This window comes from Watersipora subatra, chromosome 3 (genome assembly GCF_963576615.1).
Source record: "Watersipora subatra chromosome 3, tzWatSuba1.1, whole genome shotgun sequence".
Classification (NCBI taxonomy): Eukaryota; Metazoa; Bryozoa; class Gymnolaemata; order Cheilostomatida; family Watersiporidae; genus Watersipora; species Watersipora subatra.
This window is the reverse complement of record NC_088710.1, coordinates 70350964-70375171: the sequence shown is the minus strand read 5'-3', so window position 1 is coordinate 70375171 and position 24208 is coordinate 70350964. Positions and strand designations below refer to the sequence as shown.

General features: G+C 36.8%; 1 protein-coding gene across 1 annotated transcript in view; it reads left to right on the top strand.

Moving 5' to 3' along the window:
- Positions 1 to 24105, top strand: part of LOC137389548 (adenylate cyclase type 2-like) — a 42066-nt gene extending 17961 nt beyond the window's left edge. Inside the window, exons 7-22 of the mRNA XM_068075582.1 lie at positions 4442 to 4569; positions 6059 to 6217; positions 7355 to 7502; positions 8753 to 8902; positions 10280 to 10524; positions 11073 to 11160; positions 11368 to 11466; positions 12030 to 12116; positions 13148 to 13320; positions 14759 to 14843; positions 15553 to 15708; positions 15897 to 16043; positions 18797 to 18927; positions 20981 to 21090; positions 23355 to 23479; positions 23917 to 24105. Coding sequence (XP_067931683.1) covers positions 4442 to 4569; positions 6059 to 6217; positions 7355 to 7502; positions 8753 to 8902; positions 10280 to 10524; positions 11073 to 11160; positions 11368 to 11466; positions 12030 to 12116; positions 13148 to 13320; positions 14759 to 14843; positions 15553 to 15708; positions 15897 to 16043; positions 18797 to 18927; positions 20981 to 21090; positions 23355 to 23479; positions 23917 to 24096 — 2211 coding nt within the window. The 3' untranslated portion in view covers positions 24097 to 24105. The remainder of the gene's footprint in view (positions 1 to 4441; positions 4570 to 6058; positions 6218 to 7354; positions 7503 to 8752; positions 8903 to 10279; positions 10525 to 11072; positions 11161 to 11367; positions 11467 to 12029; positions 12117 to 13147; positions 13321 to 14758; positions 14844 to 15552; positions 15709 to 15896; positions 16044 to 18796; positions 18928 to 20980; positions 21091 to 23354; positions 23480 to 23916) is intronic.
- Positions 24106 to 24208: the final 103 nt, after the last annotated feature.

Sequence of the window (24208 nt, the reverse complement as noted above, 5' to 3'; positions counted from 1 at the left end):
TGTGTAGTGTATGAGTGTGTATAGGTGTGTAGTGTATGAGTGTGTATAGGTGTGTAGTGTATGAGTGTGTAGAGGTGTGTGTAGTGTATGAGTGTGTATTATAGGTGTGTGTAGTGTATGAGTGTGTGTGGTGTATGAGTGTGTAGAGGTGTGTGTAGTGTATGAGTGTGTATTATAGGTGTGTGTAGCGTATGAGTGTGTGTGGTGTATGAGTGTGTAGAGGTGTGTGTAGTGTATGAGTGTGTATTATAGGTGTGTGTAGCGTATGAGTGTGTGTAGTGTATGAGTGTGTGTAGTACAGAACTTTGTTTAATGTGTGAGGGTGCAAAGTAGGGGTGTGTAACATAAGAACTTCTCATATTAAAAAGGATGAGGCTTGTAACAGAGAAAATGTCACTTTGGGTAATTGTATATCGCTGGGTGGCAAATAGAGAGAGTGTCTGAGTGTCAGCATATGATGGTTGACTGCTGACTGATCCAAACACCCATATTTATAGTTCAGTAATTGTCCAATTTGTGACTGTATTGATCAATTGGCTCATTTCCTTGTCATGTCAGCTAAAGATGAAAAAATCTGCTTCCCACTACACTAAACTAACTAGCTGTGCTACCCGGCATTGCCTGGGTAATAAAAAAGTCTTTGATCGGAAATTTTATTTGAATTTAACATATAACAACATTTGCCATTCTAACTTTCAAACTACATATCATGAGAAAAGTGTTTAGTGCAGGCCAAATAAATTAGAAAAATAAAACAATTATAAAAAGGTTTAGATGTAAGTGTAAAATAATTAGGTAGTAATAAATAAACGATTATTTGGTAATGTTACAATTAATACGAAATGACAAAACAAAATAAAAATCCTGAATATGTAGAATTAATAATAACAATTCTTGCATAGAAGTGTGTGTGTATAAAAAAGTTACTGTTCCACCAGAAGCTATCCATCAAAACTTTGAATACAACGATACGGAGACAATATAATTGTCCGCGTGAGAATAATTGGACTTGACCCCCAGATATAGTAATCGAACTTTATAAAAAATATTTCTTAACAGGGCATCGTAACGCGTGGCTGCATCGGTAAAATAATCGGCGTGTGCTATAGCTATTGCCGGAATGACAGATCTACAGAGATATTTTAAGAAATATATATTAGCAGAGCTACCCGGCGTTGCCCGAGTATTAAAAATCACCTTATAAACAATGAGAAGTAGTGAGAGTTATTAGCTATTAATATTAGAGGGGAACGAGACATCTCGAGTATCGACCTGTCTTGTTCCGGATCGACCTAACTATTGTCAAACTCGAGACAGGAAATAGAACTAAAGCGCCTGCGCACGGCTGTTAAAACATGGCTTCTTGCGGTAACAACAACAACTCCATATATTGTAATGGATTGCGGGCAACTGCCTTTAAAGTTATATCCGGTCCATTACTACCTGTTATTATTGATTATGTTGGCCACCGAGTTTAATTATGTAGTCCGGACAACAACCCTGTTAATATATTGTAGTCCGGTTCTGTGTCCTTAAAACAGATACCGGGTCGTATCCAATTACCCTCCGGATAATCCGGTTGAATAAATAAGACTGTTGCGAGTAAAATATCTGTATTTTATCGCATGGTGTCCAAACACCAACTGCCCTTCATAAAATTCGGGCCTCTTTTATATACAACTAATCGCGGGTAAAACTTGCCCGGACACGGAGAAACGAACTAAAGGCCGTGTCGACCATAGTCCGTGTTCCGGGTAACAATGACATTATTGTAGTCCAATGTAAGAATATATACAGTAATTCATATAATTTCATGAGTACAATTTAAATATAATTCACATACTACTATTAATACACAAACAAAACTTAACATTAATGAAACAATAAGAATGAAAGTGTTATCGTGTGTTCTTTTAGTTGCGGTACTTCTTTGTAGATCTGGCTATCGGTTTCCTTACACATTTCATTACAATATAAAGTAAGACCTATTCAATAGATGTTAAAAATATACATGTACAAAGCGATATGTTTATAATAATTATTATCAATCAAGCTCAAAATTCTTAGAAATATATAACTTGGCTATTTTAGAGCTGTTTGTGTCACTTAACTCACTTTTGTTTACTAAAAATACAGTCATATCGCTATTAAAATGTTGTGTTTAAATCGTTTACACCAGGATAAAATTCAATTTAAAAAGAGGTTTATCAATTTCATATATTAAGTGCGCTAGTCCTTGTGTAGTGAAATCATCACCAAATGCTCATTATTTTACTGTCTCGTGTCATGAGTCTCGAATTTTTACAAGACAGTGTCTCGAGTCTCGTCTCGAACTTAAAAAACCTGTCTCGTTAGTAGTAGCCATAACTATATGAGTATAAGATGCATGTTAGTAGTAGTCATAACTATATGAGTATAATATACATGTTAGTAGTAGTCATAACTATATGAGTATAAGATGCATGTTAGTAGTAGTCATAACTATATGAGTATAAGATGCATGTTAATAGTAGTCATAACTATATGAGTATAAGATACATGTTAGTAGTAGTCATAACTATATGAGTATAAGATACATGTTAGTAGTAGTCATAACTATATGAGTATAAGATACATGTTAGTAGTAGTCATAACTATATGAGTATAATATACATGTTAGTAGTAGTCATAACTATATGAGTATAAGATGCATGTTAGTAGCAGTCATAACTATATGAGTATGAGATGCATGTTAGTAGTAGTCATAACTATATGAGTATAAGATACATGTTAGTAGTAGTCATAACTATATGAGTATAAGATACATGTTAGTAGTAGTCATAACTATATGAGTATAAGATGCATGTTAATAGTAGTCATAACTATATGAGTATAAGATGCATGTTAGTAGTAGTCATAACTATATGAGTATAAGATACATGTTAGTAGTAGTCATAACTATATGAGTATAAGATACATGTTAGTAGTAGTCATAACTATATGAGTATAAGATACATGTTAGTAGTAGTCATAACTATATGAGTATAAGATACATGTTAGTAGTAGTCATAACTATATGAGTATAATATACATGTTAGTAGTAGTAGTCATAACTGCAAATATGTAATGGTTTAAATGCTGAGCAGTAACAGGTATTGTGAGGCAAATCCAGTGGTTATATGGATGAAACCACCCGTGGTTAGTATGCCAGTTATTTTGCCGCACATTCATCAGCAACATGTCACTCTTCCTTCCTAATCTTCCAACTTTGTCCCAGCAGATTGTCTGCTAGACACCAGCTCTTGGCCAGACTGCAGGCCCATAAGTATTTCAGCATCGCTTGTCCCTTTATATAACCAAACATTATTGCTGGTTGTAGGTTATGCATGCCACAAACTCCTTCACTACTGCTGATACCTGCAGCGATGTTAAATTTCATTGCGCTGTAATAATAATGTGTTTTGTTGAGATATTGTTGTGCATGTAGTTGTACATCATAAAGTCTTGTGAACTTTGATCTACATATAATGTTACGTTTGGTAAAATAGTCTCAAACACTGTGTTATTTAAATGCGAGGCAAGTCACTGATACTAATTGAACCTCCATTTATAATGTGCTGACTATAGCTGATCTAACTTGTCCTTGCAACCAGGAAACACAAGTGCACAGAAGATGTTTTTATGAGTACTGTATTTATGATGATGCTTAACTGAGAATTACCGCTTCATGGTTTGTTATTTGAAGGAGTCGTGTTCCGGATGTGGGCCTGCTAGTAGCTTTAAAATTAATCTAATTTCAACAGACCACTTTAATATTACTCCTCGGGCTTTAAGAATTCGCAGATACATTCCTTTCCTCATGAATCAACTTCTAGCTATGCACACTTTTCTTCAAGTTGTCAGTTACTGGTTTTAACTGTTTCCTATGTCAATAAAAAACCGATGAGCTGATATGTTATGATACAGATACAGTAGCGTAGTAGGCTATATAGATATAGGCTTTACAGCTGCATGACATCAGTACCCCGACTAGGCCTGAAGATATGAGATCTGGCTAAAGTCTGTTTTCATCAGTCGGCTGGAAATGTACCACAATTACCATTAGCTCAAGTACATGCGTTATGAATTGCGTCTAATTTTAGCTTACCAATACAATCAAGTGGGAGCCTATTACAGGATGTCAGGTAATAAATATGGCTAATTACTACAGGGCAAGTGAGCGCTCTAGAACAATTCAAGGCTCATGCTGTGAATATTTATCCTCATGCTCTCCTGGTCTTACGAGTTTTATAGATTTGTCAACTGTGAAACGTCTCCCTAGTGTCTTCATTCGATCTATAAGTTGATCTATATGTTACCACTTTGACATCATTGTGGTAGAGCACTCCTAATAGTCGTTAAACGCAGAGGAAACAGCATAGAGGTATACAATGAAACCTACTGCAAGTATGTGACATTGTAGGCTAATGACTGTACGAGAATCAAGACACTGGGTGACTGTTACTGCTGTGTCTCAGGTATGCCTGTCTCTAGACCTCAACATGCACAGAATGTAGTCAAGGCAGGTCTACAGATGGTGCAAACCATCAAGTAAGTAGGAACAGAAGAGGCATTACACATGTATTCTCTTCTATGTCTGTCCAACTTGATAATCCATAGATATATAAACCTTTATATATCTATGTGATTATCTTATTGGAATCGTTGCATTTAACCAGCATTTTCTTGTACAGTGCCTATCAGGCGTGTTGTATAGTGTATACTATATATAATATATAATTTATAGCAAGAATATGATATAGTATATAGCAAGGATGTTGTCCAGAGCAAAGCAAGCATGTGGTATGGTGTATAGCAAGGATGTTGTATAGATTATAGCAAAAAGATTGCATATTGTATAGCAATAATGTTGTACAGTATATAGCAAGCATGTTGTATAGTATATAGCAAGCATGTTGTATAGTATATAGCAAGCATGTTGTAAGGTGTATAGCAAGGATGTTGTATAGTTTATGGCAAGCATAGTGTATATTGTATAGCAAGCATTAGTGCAGTCCATACCAATATGCTGTGTGGTGTATAACAATTGTGTTGTATTATTTATGCAATTGTGTTTTATAGTGTATGTCAAACAGGTTGTATAGTGTGTATCAAGCGTGTTATCTAGTGTACATCAAATGTGTTCCACAGTGTACAGCAAGATCGCTGATAGAAGTTTGCCAATAACGCTAAAATGGGTAACATCGTCTTTGTTCTTGTTTGTCATTAGGGAGCTTTAGCCAAGCAGGAAATGTGGTTGGATTTGTAAGACTGGAATGTGGGCTTGTCATAATGTAGGCTGGGCTAAGTAAACATGGGATAATGGGTGAAATGTCAGGATGTGGGCCTAAAAGGGAGTTTGTTGTTAGTGGACCTCAAAAGAGGAGGATTATTTTTAAACAAGCTTACAGATGAGCATATTTGAGACCAGAATAAGCTGGATTTGGAAAAGTCGAATCCTTTATGCTAAAAATTCATTGACAATAAAATATGGTGTGAGCTGTTAATGTTTTGTTTAACTCATTTATTGAATGTTTTGTTTGAAGTATTCATACATATGGTATATACACACATTTAGATGGATCCATATGTACATACATATGGTATATACACACATTTAGATGGATCTATATGTACATACAGATGGTATATATACACATTTAGATGGATCCATATGTACATTCATATGGTATATACACACACATTTAGATGGATCCATATGTACATACATATGAGCGCATTCAAAGATGCGCTTATGCGCATACAAGAACATGTGTGAAAATATGTACATGCGAACCTGCGCACAAGTGTATGCACCTACATACATACAGCAATATAAACACATGGGCTACATCCCATCATAATTTTGTCTCATAATATGTATGTGGGCCATATTTGAAGTATTTGACTGACCTTGTCTTTGTCACGAGCTTGGACTACGTATTATGCCGCCTTTATGTTTACATAACAGCCGGTGTAGGATATGGTTATACATATTACAGATATTCCTACATAAATATGACTTATCTGGTTTATTTAGGCTTATACGAGATTCTACGACAAGCATCCTTGACATGAGAATAGGGGTGCACACTGGGAACGTACTATGTGGTGTCCTTGGTACTGTCAAATGGAAGTACGACATCTGGTCGGAGGACGTGGCGTATGCCAACTTTCTGGAGTCTGCTGGCATACCCGGGTATGTTAATACTGGGCATGTAAGGCTGAAACCTTGATGTTTATGAATAGTATTTCCTTGTGTAGGCTACCCTTAAAACTAGGATTTGTGCAGGTAAGACCAGAGTATGTACAGTTGCAACGAGGATATGTGCAGGTAAAACCAGAGTATGTACAGTTGCAACTAGGATATGTGCAGGTAAGACCAGAGTATGTACAGTTGCAACGAGGATATGTGCAGGTAAGACCAGAGTATGTACAGTTGCAACTAGGATATGTGCAGGTAAGACCAGAGTATGTACAGTTGCAACAAGGATATGTGCAGGTAAGATCAGAGTATGTACAGTTGCAACGAGGATATGTGCAGGTAAGATCAGAGTATGTACAGTTGCAATGAGGATATGTGCAGGTAAGACCAGAGTATGTACAGTTGCAATGAGGATATGTGCAGGTAAGATCAGAGTATGTACAGTTGCAATGAGGATATGTGCAGGTAAGACCAGAGTATGTACAGTTGCAATGAGGATATGTTTTGTTTCGATGCAAGCTGAGGACTGAATTTATGCTCCGCTGGTTTGTAGAAAAAAAGAGAGTGTCTTGCATTCTTTGCAACTCCATCGTATCTGCCTCCATCTTGCTAAGTCTGTAAGAGAGTGTAACAAGAAAACTAAAATAACGTGATTTCAATCCTAAACAGATTCACTTAATCTCAACACGAATCTCTAACACTTGGTTCTCAAATTCGGTTCCTTCAGCTATTTTTGTTCGCCACTAGTGATTAGTTGATGTCGCTGTTGTCCTTCATGTTCTAGTTATGATAGATATGCTACTGTCATGCATAAATATCTGCGATGGAACAGAAAAACATTTTGAAATACCTTTAGTTTTAAATCACCGTGGAAATATGTTTTAGTTTATACTTCTGAAATTAACTTTTCAACTCAAGCCTTAATGTATCTACATTATTCTCATGTATGTACCTTTACTAAATGCTGCCACAATCATAGAGAATATTATAATGAATCTAGCATTATAGAGAGAAAACATTGTGTAAATACAAAGACACGTTGCCAGATGTCAAGAACAATATGGCTACTCTTCTACAGATGCTGGTGTTTAAATTAATTAATTACATTTTTAATAAACTAATTTCTATCAGGAAGATTCACATATCAAAGGAGACGATGATACAGTTAGCCGGCAGCTACAATGTGACTGAGGTAGATCCGTGCTTGCTTGACTCTGATGGGCTGCCTCTAGAGACCTATCTCATCAAAGACATTAATACTGACAATCTAAACACTTGTGTAAGTATGCACTGTAAGTCTGCGCCTGTAACTCTGTGCTGTAAGTCTGCGCCTGTAACTCTGCGCTGTAAGTCTGTGCTGTAAGTCAGTGCTGTAAGTATGTGCTGTAAGTCAGTGCCGTAAGTCTGCGCCGTAAGTCTGCGCCGTAAGTCTGCGCCGTAAGTCTGCGCCGTAAGTCTGCGCCGTAAGTCTGCGCCGTAAGTCTGCGCCGTAAGTCTGCGCCGTAAGTCTGCGCCGTAAGTCTGCGCCGTAAGTCTGCGCCGTAAGTCTGCGCCGTAAGTCTGCGCCGTAAGTCTGCGCCGTAAGTATGCGCCGTAAGTCTGCGCCGTAAGTCTGCGCCGTAAGTCTGCGCCGTAAGTCTGCATCGTAAATCTCGGCTGTAAGTCTGTGCTCTTTAGTAGAAGGATGTTTGCTTGGTTGTGATATTTTTCAGTTACTGTGAGTCATAACTGATGATTGTGAACCTGTGTAACTTATGGTTACACCCATATTATAAGCACATATTAGATATGTACATGTCAAGTTGGACAGGGCTTACACTTGTGTATAGATATTATTTACTAACATACCACTAAACACGCTCATCATTCTATAGTTTTTTATAAAAGCGATTCACGCTTAGTCATTGCTTTGTTTGAGTTACGGACCTGCACCTTTTATGTACTGGAGAGTTTATCATACAAAAATGTCTTTGACCCACAAAGCAAAATTGAAGAATAATCGAGAAACAAGCGATGCAGGTGGTAATTTATAGTTTGCTTTGCATGCATTTTTCACACATTAGTGTTTTGGTAAGTCCTAACCCCGCAATCGCCGCCATTAATATGATATGCTATATTGCTAACAGTAACACTAATTTAGCTCTCGATAATCTCTCCATAGATGCTACCAATCTTTCCATAGATGTTGCTAATCCTGACTCTTATGGTAATAAATTGATGGTTGGTCAGAGTGAATCACTGCTATCTTTGATCATTTCCTACGGGCTGAGCTCCTGTGTATATGATCGTCTCAGCATATTTGGGTATCTTTGAAATGTTCTATTTCAGTCGCTACAAGTTGGGCATGTTCACATGATTAAACTCGTTGCATTATCTATCCACATAGTATATAGATGACATTAGATTCCTCTCTCGAAGCTCTACCACAGTTAAACTGTTTGTTAGTAGACTAAGGTCGGGCGTACTTCAAACTTTCTAGACTTTCTAGTTCACTCTATTTAGAAATAAATCCATGTGCATTTATTACAGGAAAGAAAGGCCTCCTTTCAGAGGACCCGTTCATTTAGCAGCACGTCCTCCACTCAACAGTTATACACTTTTCTCAAATCTTGGGGAGCTCCCAAACCATTTGAAATGTTGGCGAACAATCTAGTCGTAGATGACACAACTCCTAAGAGGGTGAATACACTTCTAATTTTTTTTCAATTTTGTGAGCAAATCAGACAGAAGAAAAGAAGAAGTTTACATGTATTATGTAATGTTGGCATGCGTGAGGAAATAAGGAGAGATCTCCTGTAACAAATTCAGACAGAAAGTCTCATTTTTATTTGAATGACCGCTAAAAAAAATAAAAAGGCCTACCTTTTGTTTCATTTTTAACAATTTTAGAAATTATTTGTCATTTGTACAGAATAGCACTTTGCTTGTTTGAACTTATTAGAGTTTACTGGGATCTAGGAGAATGCTATTACAAATTACGTTATACCATATATTATATATCAAACTCATTCAGATATGTTTCACAGGTGTTAGCCTGTAGTATCTGGATGAATGCCAAAAGATTTGAACATAACACATTCCAAGCATCTCAGGACACAGTCAAACTTTTATTTTTATGCTTGCTATTACAGCTGTAATCCAAACCACAACAGAATTAGCATGTTAATGAACACACTCTCGTATACATACTACAGGAGGGAGTTAGGTTATTAGTTAAACCGTTAGTTCAGTCACTCATCAACAGTCCTGTTTAGTCTTCTACTAGTCTACTTGAGTATGTCAGGAATCAAAATGGTTTTTAGCCTTGCAATGGTGCTAGTCGTATACATGCAGGTATAGCCAAACCTTGCTGTTTGTGTTTCCTGTTCTTTTGAGAGCCTTAAGCCTTTTTCCCATTTACGTCGCAAAGCACCGGCGACAGCAACACAGGCTATTGCGGTGAAATGTGAACCTACATGCCGGGTACTGCCGGTAGTTGCCGGCGGTTAACGCAAGAGTTTAGCACTGTTCAAATTTCGCAAAAAGCCGCAGGCAAAACCTTCCCGAAATGCACTGTACAGGTGAAGATCACCATTATCAAAACGGCATGGCGAGCGAACATTTTATGCGATTATTATCGATGTAGCTTTATATGTAAACAGAAGCTGCTGAGCCTAGCGTCACAAGCGTTTGGCTGCGCAAGTTACCGCCGGGGTCTTGCAATCGATATGGGAATCAGGCTTCAGGCTTTACCGCAACTGTTGAGAGTCTTGATGTAAAAACCTAGTTGTGCTGGTGCACCAAGGTTAGGTCTGTATGCCTTGCATCAACATGCAGCTTTTGAGATGTTATTAGAATGAATGTTGTTATTTTCATTATCGTATTATAATTCTTCATCCTTGATTATTGAAGGCTGCTGTTTTCTAGGAATCCTCAATCACTCGGCTAGTCTCACTTGTTTAAGTAGGTGTATCTTTGTGTCTATGCCATTGGCTGAACAACAGATCTTCATTCTTGCAACCTAATAGATTTATAATCTGAACAATAAAACAATTTAGCTAGATTAGTTTTTTGTAGAGCTATGAAATGTTGGAAGCTTCTGCAAACTCTGCCTTTTTTCCGGATTACCTCTGCAAAGACTGCAATCTACGATTGTGCTATTTATCTGACAACTGCCCTCCGAGAGGCTCAGGAAAACACAATAATCCTCTCTTGCAAAAAACATTAACAAAGTTGAGATCAGAGTCAGCTTTTTGTCTCTCGATCACTGTATTTATCTATTATATATTCACAGCAATCATCAACATTACTATATTCTATGAGTAAGTATTGGCTCTCTATGTCTATGCATTGGAAGCTTGTTTATTTTAGTATGTCCACCCTTCTACAACTCTGCCAACAACTGGCTCATCCAACAGCATTGATATTCAAAGTTTTATATGTAAAGTGAAAGAATATGCTAGACGTTATTTCATTTTCATTATATGGTAAAACTTGTCTCCAAATGCTAGTATTATTAACCCATACTTAAGTTAATAATCAGTCAGTCAGGGGGTATAATTGACCATACTCGATCATTCATTGAAATATGATGTCAGAACCCAAACTGAATGTGCATTGACTTGGAACTTAGTCTAATAATTGAGTCAGCTGGCAGTAGTAATTGTTATCTTGTTGTTTTTAGCCAAATAGTTTTAGAGATATCTGGTATATTTTTGTTATCTGTATGAAAGTTGTCTTTACAAATTCATAGTCTACCTGGGCTAGATTGGTCATGGTTTTATGAAAAATTTGCTTTACTCTTTGTGTTAACGATTTTCCTAAAAGGGCGGTCTCCCATCCACCCTGTACTAGTTGTAAATGATTACAGGCAGAACTACGTGTACCTGATAGCACTTCTTAGTCTCCCTTACTTTGGATTCATAACCTACTTCTTTAAGGAAAGGAAACACAACCAGGTAGGCTTTATATTCCAAAACACACTTCAATTAGAGAAGAGCTTGTTTAACCCACATTATTCAATCAAAGATATTTTAATATGTATTCTATGACAAAACACCACTTTTGTATGTCAGTGATCGTTATATCAGAGTTGAGTGAAAGTTATAGCTATTGCTCCCGGCTGCACTTTAAATGATTGTGAGTGACATTTGTCTTATTTGCAGCATAAGAAACCATCACAAATCAAACACAGTGACATACCATACCACCTCATGATGGCTTCCACACTCATTGCCCATTTCACCATCGTATTGGTCACACATGTAAGACACAGATAAGCTTCATTTCATTATTTTTCAGCATGTGTCAGGGAGCATCTGCCCAAGTGCTCGATTGGCTTAAACCTTAGTTGAAACTGCCCAAACTTAAGTGAAAGCGTTCCATGCCTGAGCCACATTGTAGAGGTTTTCTTGAGGTAGGGCTGTCCACTCTCGGTTAAAGGTTCCCATTCATAAACCACAATTTTTTATGAAATCTAAATTTCTCAATTTTGAGTTACAATTTGCTCATTTTTAATTTGATTACCCGCTTATAAGTTACAGTTGTTTGGTTTTAGAACATTGTTGCAAACCTTTTGAGTTAAAGATGTGCACTTTTGATTAAAATTACACCCTCGAGAGTGGCTCAGTTTTTAGTTAAAGCAGCTGAAGGTGAAAATAGGCTTCTATTGTGCGTTTATTATTGTTGCTCCGCAGAGCTCGAGACTGATTAGGAAGCCAATAATTCACTTGTGATGTCAAAGGGTTTTGGTTGCAACTTTATTCGTTGCTTTCTGCCACAAACTTGTCTTGTCTGAAACTAACCTTTGCTAATGAACACATTTCAGTATGTAGGCGTACCACTCGGAGAACTTCCTGGAAACTTCTCAACTGATGCTATATCTATTGTCAGCGACTATGCTGACTTGACTGGAGTAAGTCATGTAAGATGCTAATTAGTACAGGTACACGAGTAAGTTAGCTAAGTTTTCAGATGAGTGGGGGTATTCTCAGCTATGTCTGTATTAGATCCCACAGAGACTTGTGGTATTTTTCTATCTATCTTTAAAGGTGTCTCTGTAAAAGTAGAAAGGAAGTGAGATAGATAGAGAGCGAATATTTCTATAAGATTACAATGCAATTTATTTAATCCATTCTTTAGTTAAAAAACAAGCAATAATAATAAAATAAGTTGCTGTTGTGACTCTGCATTAGCAATACCTGAATGGAAGTTTAGGTTCTGTGAGGAAGTCTCATAGTTGTTAGTGGTGATAGAGATATACTGTACGACGATGTTGTAAGTGGTGATAGAGATATACTGTACGACAATGTTGTAAGTGTTGATAGAGATATACTGTACGACGATGTTGTAAGTGGTGATAGAGATATACTATACACGATGTTGTAAGTGGTGATAGAGATATACTGTACGACGATGTTGTAAGTGGTGATAGAGATATACTGCACGACGATGTTGTAAGTGGTGATAGAGATATACTGTACGACGATGTTGTTAGTGGTGATAGAGATATGCTATACGACGATGTTGTAAGTGGTGATAGAGATATACTGTACGACAATGTTGTAAGAGGTGATAGAGATATACTGTACGACAATGTTGTAAGTGGTGATAGAGATATACTGTACGACAATGTTGTAAGTGGTGATAGAGATATACTGAACGATGATGCTGTAAGTGGTGATAGAGATATACTGTACGACGATGTTGTAAGTGGTGATAGAGATGTACTGTATGGCAATGATCGTTCTTATGGAACTGACCAGTATTTGACATATTCTTTGTCTTCATGTATGTAATCTGTAGTTCCAATTCTGTCATTGTTTCTTCTACAAGTACGGGTTGATGATTATAAAAAATAAAACATAAACATACATTGTATTAAACATAATAAAAGTTTTATTATATCAACAGAGACTTATGGTATATTTCTAACTATTTTTGCAGGTTTCTCGGTACTCAGATCTCTTGATGATTCTACCAATTTTCATATTTACTTATGCGAGTGCCACCCTGAAGCTCGTGGTTAATGTTGTCTCTCTGCTGGTGCTCATAGTTATCCTGGTGGTTAGGGAGGCAGCTTACTACCTGCCCTACCGCAGATACATCAGAAATGAAGGGTTGGTCAACTTCACTAACATACGTGTACTTACCACATAGGTCTACAAATAGATGAGAAAATTTGAAGATGAATGACCAAGTTGCACTTCTCCGGAATGAACGGCAGTAAAAACGAATCTTTGGTCACAATTTTTTTTGCTTTACTAGGAACTTTCAATCGAGATGTTGTTTGATGCAGCTTAACCTAAATGCTAAGATGCAAGTAATTGTGGATTTGCAAAAATTTATTGCTCTGCTGAATTGATATTTGTCACAACGCCTGGAAGTGTCAGACCTAGCCTGTGAGCGCTGATGGAATAGTTGTGTTGCTTTTGTTTAGTTATTTCAGTAGCTGTAATAACGAGCATATTTTTTGCTAGGTTTAATTAGGAGTTAATAATCTCCAGCTTTATGAGCTATATTTAAATTATATTTAAACCAAAGATTACAAAATATTTTGCAACCTTTAAAATCAAGATTTTAAAGGTTGCATGACTAAGAGTTGTGGGAAACCGCTAATGGGATACAATAAACCATAAAAGTTTCTAGAAGGCTCATAGCTCAATCTTACACCAGTAGAGTTCTTATGCCTAGTTCCGTTTTGCAAGGCCTGGTTCAGACCAATATTTTTGGATAATCAATCATGTGTTTCAATTCGCACGAGCAGTTGTGTCCCCGATTATTTGCGATACAGCAATTCGCAAAAAACACACGACTTCGCGTGATTTGCATTTTGGCCAGCTTCAAGAAATCACGTGACATCATCATCATCCTTACTGACTTTTTTCACCATTTAAATCTATTAAATATGACAGACAAAAAATTTTGCAACAGACCAAAAAGATGAATTGCTGCTTTCCTATTGTTAAAAGATTAAATAAAAGGAAGCAGGAAGTAAGATACAGAGGAAACCCGGGAGATGGTGAGTCAGACCGCTTATGATTGCAAGATGAAGAAAGGCCACTTCAACTCCTGGTTAAATCATACAAAATATTCCATTTTCATACAAGATATAATAACTACAACTAACCCATGAAAACGAAGACCTTACATTGTTAGTAAACAAAGTCCTGTCTCTTTTGCGGTGGAGGGACAAAACCACATAATGAGCCTGAAATTATGGCGGCACACTCAATTCACATCATTTTAGCGTAGCATAGTGAACCCACAACAACGTACGACCCGGCAGGATAATGCTCTTGTGGAGGGCGCCACGATTTAGTTGCGCCACCCTGTGATTTCATAGCTATTTGGCTCACATCAATCGCACGCCTGCATATGTTTGCTTTTCCTGGGCGCAGTACCTCACATGCCATTACACTCTATACATATGACATTGGTTTGAACCAGGTCTAAGGCTCCACCTGTTTTAACGTTGGGCTTTTGCGTTCATACCATTGGCTGCATGTGCTTTCTCATGATCAACATTGCTTGCTTATGTTGTATTGCTTGTTTTAGGAATGAGAAAGTAATTCCAGCAATATACGCAGCTATTGGCTGTTATGTATTTATCAGCATTCTCCTTCTCCTCTACAGCAAACAGGTAGATAGATATTAACATTATTTACACTAGCTAAGGCTGTTTAGAGCAAATTAGACCATGTGACAAAAAATAGTAAAGTAAATTGGGTGTAGTGAAAGAAAAAGCTACTTTTGTATAACGCCGTTCTGCAATGTAACTTAGCAAGATGTTGGTGTCTGATAAAAGGAGTTGTGGCTTGTTTGGTTAAACAGCAATGAAGTGGATGGTCAGGCAGATCGGAGATACGATTAGAGTATTTTAAACAGCACATATTTAAAAAGATATTTAGCTCCTCACCATTAAGGGCGATCAAACGCTGGTCATAGCTGTCAATATCAGGTAGCATAACCATGAAGCATAATTTTTAAAACCTTTCTAATTTTTCTTTATGTAAGACTTTTTTTTGGCAAGAAAATTATTGCAGTATTCAGTCTGTCTGCATATAATGGGACTGGCAATTCGATTTTTATAAAATCTTTCTCAAATTTAGTATTGCTTGTATTACCGCATGCGGATTGTAAAAGGACATCACTTTGCTGTTTTTCATTGATACAGCATTTCGGTTAGCTTCAGGACAAGCTTGTATCATAAATTACAAGTTATTGGTGTATGTATTATTTGTATGGATAGTGAGCGGTTCAAAGCCTGTGAGCCTCTGTAAGCCTGTGAACCTTGGTTCTCATTTACCATCACTGCTATTCACTATTTACCTTCTCTTGTTTCTATGTAGATGGAGAGCAGTCGGGCAACTCTTATTGTATGGAAAATGCAGTTTCATGTGGAGATTGTCGAGGTGGAGACTATGAAAAATCTCACTAAGCTCTTACTCATGAACATTCTTCCTCAGCACGTGGCTACCTATTACCTGGAACGACCCATACAGGAGGTTAGCGTCAGCATCTCATACAGTTCTAAAACAGTAGTTAAAGGTCACTCAGAATTGGCCCTGCAAGCTCTTCCAGCGTGTGCAGTCATAAATGTTTATTTGACACCTGAATGTAGATTCCAAATATATTCCTGATTTCCAATATCCTAAACAGCTGGTTGCTATAAGACCACTTTACTAATTTCAAGGAGCTGTATCACGAAAGCTACGACAATGCTTGCATCATGTTTGCGACTGTCATCCACTTTGATGAGTTCTTCAAGATGAGCAGTGGTTATGACAGAGAGCATCAGTGCCTGCGTCTTCTCAATGAGATCATTGGAGACTTTGATACAGTAAGCTATGGTCATACAAAGTACAGTAGACGCTCCTACAACGTAAATAATTTGCTCCGAAAACATTTACGTTGTAGGGATTTTATGTTATACGAGCTGTAAAATACATGTAAATTGGCACATAAAATAACACATTTCAAAATCTTCTCAAACCTCTTAAAATAAACATTTTAATTTAATGGCTGTATAGTAACTGTCACTATGGTATTATTGGTTTGTATGGACAACTTTTCTCTTTTGTCTTATCCCATGACCAAACATGACCAAAGTGAGTGTTTGGGAGCTTTACGATAAATGCATATGTGCACACAACTCCCGAAAAGTATCCACCAACAGCCATACCCAAACCCTTGTATCGAAATCCCATCAAAAAATTTAACCATTTTTCTTCCGAGTCGTTTAGGTATAATAATGATACAAAACACCTATACACCTATTTAAATACGTATGTTACCAAGTCTTTGAAAATTGTCGACAATATCCTAAAACTTACCCATCTGATCGAATGATACATAACTAGAAAGATTAAAATCACCATTAAAACTTGACAAGCCTTTTTAATCAAAATTAAGACTGGCCAACAAATGGCCATCTTAACTGGCCATCAGACTGGCACCCATAAAGCCGTGCGACAGATAGTAGAACCATAAAGCCGTGCGACAGATAGTAGAAAAACATGCACATTTCACCAGTCTATGGCCGAAATTACAGCTGGAATATCGTTTGTTGCTCTTTCTCCCGAGCTCGAAACATTATTGACTTACTTGTTAACAACTTCGCTAGGGAGCGCATCACTCGATTAGCTATCAATGACCAAATCCTACAACGTAAAAGAGACGAGACTACACTGCGCGACCTTTAACAGAACACTGCACTTATCTAACAAAACTATTTCTACTATTTTCGAAATGAACTTTTTCTAAACGCTTTATATGTCTCCTTTCTATATTTCTATAACTATATACGTATTTGCTTTATTATTAGTCTGATACAAAATACTTTACATATACTTATATAGGGCCTACATATAAATCTATTTACAACATTATTCTATATCATATACCATTATTCCATTTCTATTACTTTATATACAACTTTACATTCCCCATATACTTTCCATTCACAACATTCTTGACATTTTTCTATACTTACACTTCTAAAATAGAACTTTTTTACCTTTATATATCTATTTATATTACACTATCATATACAACTGTAATATCAACGATTAACCAATTACTTATATACCTGGTTTCACCCAACTTTACCTCCAAAATAAAATATAATTGTTAGTTGCACCTTTGTGGAATCATTCTCCCTCAAATTTATTTTATATCATCTCGAACAACTCTCATTTACACTATACTATGTCAATTCGTGCTGACAACTACTTTTTCAACAACCAGCACTACCCTTTATTTTTTCAATTATCACTTTGGTCATGGGCTGTATGACAGGGGAATTTCTAGTCACTTTTACTTGGTTTAGGGCCCATGATTATGGTAATTTTGTGTCAAGTTAAGAAGATCACACACCTTTAATATCACTTTAAATCGATTTCTCTACTTTTTTCTGTACAACAAGACCTGTGCTGTGAAGAAAAAGGTGTTTATTTCTACCATAAAGCAAAACCAAAAGTATATCATGACTATAATAAAAGCCGTGTTCGCTTATCCATCTGCTCGAAGTCATGAGTTGGAGGTTAGGATAATCTCCAACTCATTACATTCAGCTTGGTCGACACTCTAACATTTGCACCAATCAATCGCCTTTAGGTATTTTGTATACTTGTGCAGCGACTTAATATCTGCGCTTCATTGACACACCTGGCGATCTCTTACAGTGCACTGGACAGCAAGGGTGCTAGTATATATAATAGAGATACCTCTATGGACTGACAGGGTACTAGTATATATAATAGAGATACCTCTATGGACTGCCAGGGTACTAGTATATATTATAGAGATACCTCTATATACTGCCAGGGTACTAGTATATATTATAGAGATACCTCTATAGACTGCCAGGGTACTAGTATATATTATAGAGATACCTCTATAGACTGCCAGGGTACTAGTATATATTATAGAGATACCTCTATAGACTGCCGGGGTACTAGTATATATTATAGAGATACCTCTATAAATTGCTTTCTCTCCCAAGCGCAGCAGGAGAGAAAACGGTATTTTCAAGGCTAATTATGAGACTCTCGGTATGCAAATCGAATATGAAAACTTGCACCGACTTGATGCTTTACGTTATTTGGATTTTTTACATAGTACGAAGCAAAAACTTTACATAAATTTTTTACGTTAACTGGAATTAGGAGCTATAGGAACTATTGGAACTGTAGGAGTGTCTACTGTAACATCAATAAACTAGCTGTGTTTAGACAGCATACTTTTCTTACCAGTTAGCAAATGGCAGCAAACTGTTGACGAGCTGTTGACATATCGAATGAACCCTGTTAGTAAGCAGAATAGCTGCTATGAAAATTACTAATTATTGTCAGCTAAATATTGGTGTACGGAATGCAGTCAATCAGCTGTTAGCAGGTAGAATATTACCAGTAAGAAGATATCAGGTGTGATGTTGCCATATCCTTTTAGACATCGATAAATTCTATAGCGTATGCCTTTCTTATTATATCTCTTTCGGTGCTATTGCTTTTAAACTTGCCTTTCTGCACTCTGTAACCTAGTCTACAACTAATCTCTCCACATGTCACTACGCATGGTCTTTCATGCATTCAGTTGCTGTCAAAGTTGAAATACAGCGCCATAGAGAAGATGAAGACAGTCGGCAGCACATACATGGCAGCAGCTGGTCTTCAACCCGGCAGAGATATTTATGGCATCAGTAATGGAACTGTCAGCCTATCTCGGTAAGCCAGCAAAAACAGCAAGTTGTAGTTCTAGGCTAGAATATGTATGGTGAGCTTTGGGAAGTTCGTCTCGGCTCAAATTTGGTTCAGTATTGATCACTTTATCCACTAAGGGATTATTGAAAAAAGAACATTCTAGTTTTATTTCTTTTGCATTTTATATCAAGAAACTACATTGTAGATGAATGCTCGGTATTGCCGGGGTAAAAAAAATTCTTGCACAGAAAATGAATTTTCTTTAACGTATAACAACAGTAATCATTCTAATTTTTAAAAACCGTGTTTTGTGCAGTTCAAATAAATTAAGAGAAAAATAAAACAACTGTAAGGGTTTTCAAACTTTTTCAAACAATTAACTTTTAAATTTCATATCATGAAAAAAAGTTGTTCAAAAAAATTGAGAGAAAAAATAAAACTACTGTAAAAGTGTTTAAATGTTAATGTGAAATAGTTAGCAAATAATGGCTAAATAGTCGGTTTTGCTACGATTATGCTGAAAAATTATTTTGTATACTGTACAGTTATATGATTTTAATTTGTTTCAGTGTTGTAGCGAAAATATCGTATAGCGTAGTATAGAAACTCATAGTAATTATGGTAAAAATCATCAAAATTTCATATACATACTGTACATATTAAAAATTAGTAACAGAGCAATATGTTAACCTTAGTAACTATAGTTACCTACAGTAACTTTAGTGTATTTAGTGGTTATGATCTGCAAGAAAATGTAACATTACAATGTACTACATGCAGTATGTACCATGGAGAGTACTTACCTTCGAGACAGACGTATAAAATAAACGCTGAATTTAACGCTTTAACACTTGAAGCTAATTTTTAGTATGTATCTTACTAAACTAAACTTCAACTTTGTCATGGGCCAAAATTGTATTCAATCTGTTTTCGAATTTTGTTTTTGCTATAACTTATAACAAATAACGCTGAACCAAGCAACAACGTATATCTCTTTAAGGTGTTGTAGGAGGGATTTCGGCAAATAGCATATCGACATTTTTGTTATTATTTCGTAATCAAGTACACCTACTGCAAAATTTTGATTGCCTGAGAACTTTTTGTTAATATTGTATGACAAAGAGTCGAAAAAAAATCCTGCTTGTATGGGGAGGACAGAAAAATCATTGTGTTCCATATAGTAAGGCATAAGAAAAACTTATAACAGGGCATCGTGACCTGAGGGCACGCTGTATTAATTAATAATTGAGCGTGTACAATTGCGAAAAGGGTATACAGTATATGGTAAGAGCAATGGGAATGGTAAGAACAGCTTAGTTTTGTAGTTAGGTAGGCGTGGTTACAAACTTGAGGTTGCATTCTTTGTGAGTTCAAATCTAGTATGAGGCGCATTGTTCTTGTCTAGATTTTAATCGCCAGAGTTGGACAGACGAACGACAAAACTTTGAAATTTATACATATAGATTATACAGAGCAATTGTTTTAATGTCATCTCATCACATTACTGTCATCAAAGGTTGTTGGTCTTTCTACATCCGTAATACTGTTAGTAACTTTCTAGCTTATGCACTAACCTGGTGTACATCTGGCGTTTTAGTTTTTCATTGTTCTCATGACAAAGTCAAGCAGACCAACTTAAATTTTTTAATCAGTTATTTTATTTCCATGACTTATTCTCTTCCTAAGGTTCACTATCAGCATCCGCTTTCAAATCCGTGTTCATATCTACATAGCTTACTGAATTGTTTTTATTTTGATAGGAAAGTTGAGTTGTTGGTATTTAGGAATTAAATAAACGTCAGAGATTGTGGCTGATTCTATAGGGAGTCAAATGGCCTTACCTGGTAGATATTTAGCAGCCAATAAAAGACAAAGCAAGTTTTTCATGGTGAAATTAGCAATAACAGTCGTAGCCAAAGTGCGATAAAATAGATTTTACGAAAGCTAGGTGAAGGGTAAGCAACCACATGCACAGATGCATCAATGGCAGTTTATCCATGGGATGCTTTGGTTGCTACTAGTAGGTTGAGCCTAGGATTAGCTTTAGAGTTACAATGAGCTTCGGATGTGCTTGTAGCAGGACACCACAGCAATTTGTTCAAGTTATGACCGAGTTTGCTCTAGCCATGTTCTCTGTGCTAGACAATATCAACAAACACTCGTTCAACAACTTCCGCATGAGGATTGGTAAGTTTGCTCTTTCAGAAATGCAGTGCATACATGAGTATTGCTAATTCTAGAGTTGTCTTATCTGTGGTAGAGAACTGCATCTAATCACGTTTTTAAAATTGTCATTTTAAAAGCCTTACAGAAGAGTGTCTGTACGCTCTCCAACTTACGAACAAGAACTGTTCTGAATGGCCATTCATTAAGCAACTTTGTTCGTAAGTTGTTTTGTGTGGAAAAAGTTATATAAGGATATTTAAGGATTGTATAAATAATCTATATTGGTTTGTAATGCATTTAAAGAACACTAAATAATAACACAATGTGCTTTATAAAGATGTGTACAACTAGAGAGAAACAATACTACTGTAAAAGAAATGCTACTGAATTTTTACGAAAGTGTTGCTGGATGTCGCGATTATGTTAGCTGTGTAACTACATGGAAGGTTAAACTGTAATCTACTGTTTATATAAAACTGTTTATTTAATGATATTTGCGAAAAAGAGGAATTACACAGAAAAGGAAAATTGAAGGCAAAAGAAAGTGAAAACTGTGAAAAAAGAAAGCCTCACTACTAGGGAAAAGGCACCCAATACAAAGTCTAACTTACGGCATATCTGTACGAACATTTTTGACATACTCACAACACCGTGCATATCTACTGTTGTTGATAACATGAATGTTCGTAAAGTGGAATCGCATCTGTATCTCTAATGTTCTCCCTGTTCCGCACTGATTAGTTATGAGATTAAAGCACCAACCTTGTCTCAGGAATCTATTCAAGTAATGCATTTTTGACACCATTGGTAGGCTGCCTGCTAATGTCTGCTAATATAAGTGTTTGCACTTCTTTATGAAGTCGCCTAATATCTTCTGAACAGTGCGAATCATTTGGGTAACCACAGAGAAACTGAATTCACCATCTCTTCTTAAAACTGGTTTCATCATCTTCTTCAACCCCATTATGTACATGTAGCACTGATGTTGCTAATTATGTTCTACCTTCATCATAGTGCACATCTTTTCTGAACTCTGCTGTTTTTACAACAGTTTTCTTCATCTAAATTCTAAAGCCTAGTTCCCATATTGATTGCGAGACCCCAGCAGTAACTTGCGCAGCAAAACGCTTGCGACGCAAGGCGGCTTCTGTTCACATATAAAGCTGCATCGCTAATAATCGCATAAAATGTTCTCTTGCCATGCTGTTTCGATAATGGTGACCTTCCCTGTACAGTGCATTTCGGGAAAGTTTTGCCTGCGGTTTCTTGCGAAATTTGAACAGCGCTAAACTCTTGCGTTGACCGCCAGCAACTACCGGTGGTAGTTGGCAGCACCCATTTCACCGCAATAGCCTGTGGTGCTGTCGCCGGTGCTTGGCGGTGTATATGGAAATCAAGCTTTAGCCTCCTGTTTCATTTTGCTACTTTCAATCTCTCAGCCTGATAGTTGGAATTAAAAATTGACTGATTCTTCCCATTGCAAATTTTCTGAAAACACTCCAAGTAAGCAAGCAAGTGTGAAAGAGTGAAGAATGTGAATCACTTCAAACTGTCCTCATACGAGTAGGTTGACTGTATAAGTGATAACTTGATGTAATTTGAATCTAAGGCACATGTCCTTGTTGTTCTGATTTTGAAATGCAGCATTGCAAGCAAAATTAGAGCTTATGCATTCTGAAAAGTTCCACTATGTTCATACAAACTAAAAGAAGAGTGCATGCATCTACATGTAATATACACCATGTAATGAATCACACTGCCGGTTAAATCCTTTGGCGAATCTGTTTGCATGCATAGATTTGCCTCCCAGCAGTTGAATACCTTTCAAAAATTAATCAAATGGGAATTCGACAATGAGAAGCCATCTGCTTACCCACTTGGAAATATTAATTTAAGCCTGTGTTTTCAATAAACTTATCCTCTATTTATGTACTATTAATCAGTATTCTAACATTACATTGATTTAGCAATTTGAACCGCTTTACAATACAAGACCCAATTCTGGTGGCTCCAAAAATGTATGCTCTGGCCCTCCAGAAGACTGCTTGTCACTTGATAACCATTCTTTTTAACGCCTCGGTCTCAGGGTTACTAAATTTAGTAAAGCTTTTGTCTCTCACAATATTTACCAGTTTAAGGCCATGTGGCCACTTAGAGGAGCTTACTACAAAGTTTCTAAAACCATGTCGAAAGCTACCGCTGATGAGTTGCCCCACTCCGCCTTATATATTGAAAATAACAGCTATGAGAAGCTCTAGATTTCTCCATGTTTATATTTTGTTTAGGACTAAGTCATGGTCCAGTAATAGCTGGTGTCGTGGGTGCTCAGCGACCTCAATATGATGTTTGGGGTGATACAGTCAACATGGCCAGCAGAATGGACTCAGGAGGTGTTATAGGAAAAATTCAGGTTCGCTCTCACTGATACCAAAAGATGAATAAACATGTACTGCATTGTCTATTACTGTATCCAGTCAATATATCCAATGCCATATTCAGTCACTATAGACTTGACCCAAATGCTGTTCAACTATTTAGGCTGAATATAAAAAGCGTAGCACATTCTGTTCGTCTTATTGAACACATCATTAGTAAGTACCTTGCTATGTTTTGATGATTGTAATATTCGATTTCACAAACGGTTGAGTACTGTGCTTACACGAGGTTATGCATGATGGAGTTTGATCACAACTATGACAGGGGGTGATAGTCTCTTCAAGGTTATGTAATAGGTTCACATTGGTTTGAGCACAGGTACATACTAAACTTTCTTTGTCATACATTATTTTTCCACTTAGCCTATCGTATCAAATACTAGAAATTAATACATATATTTATTATTGACAGATGACAAAAAATACTGGCGAACTGTTAATGGCTGGAGGATACCCGGTGGTATGTCGCGGTGAGACAATTGTTAAAGGTAAAAGAGAACCTGTCACAACTTACCTTCTCGAGCCAGTTAGCAACCGACCGGCAGCTTCTTCGACAGCAGAACACAATTCTGTATCAGAAACAATTTGTTAATTTTCCAAAAGACATCTTGCTTGTGTTTACAAGCACACTAAGATAAAAATGCAGCATTATATGTTTGTTAGAAAAGCTTGCCAAAGGTGTTTAGGTGGCCTGTTACGGTGCA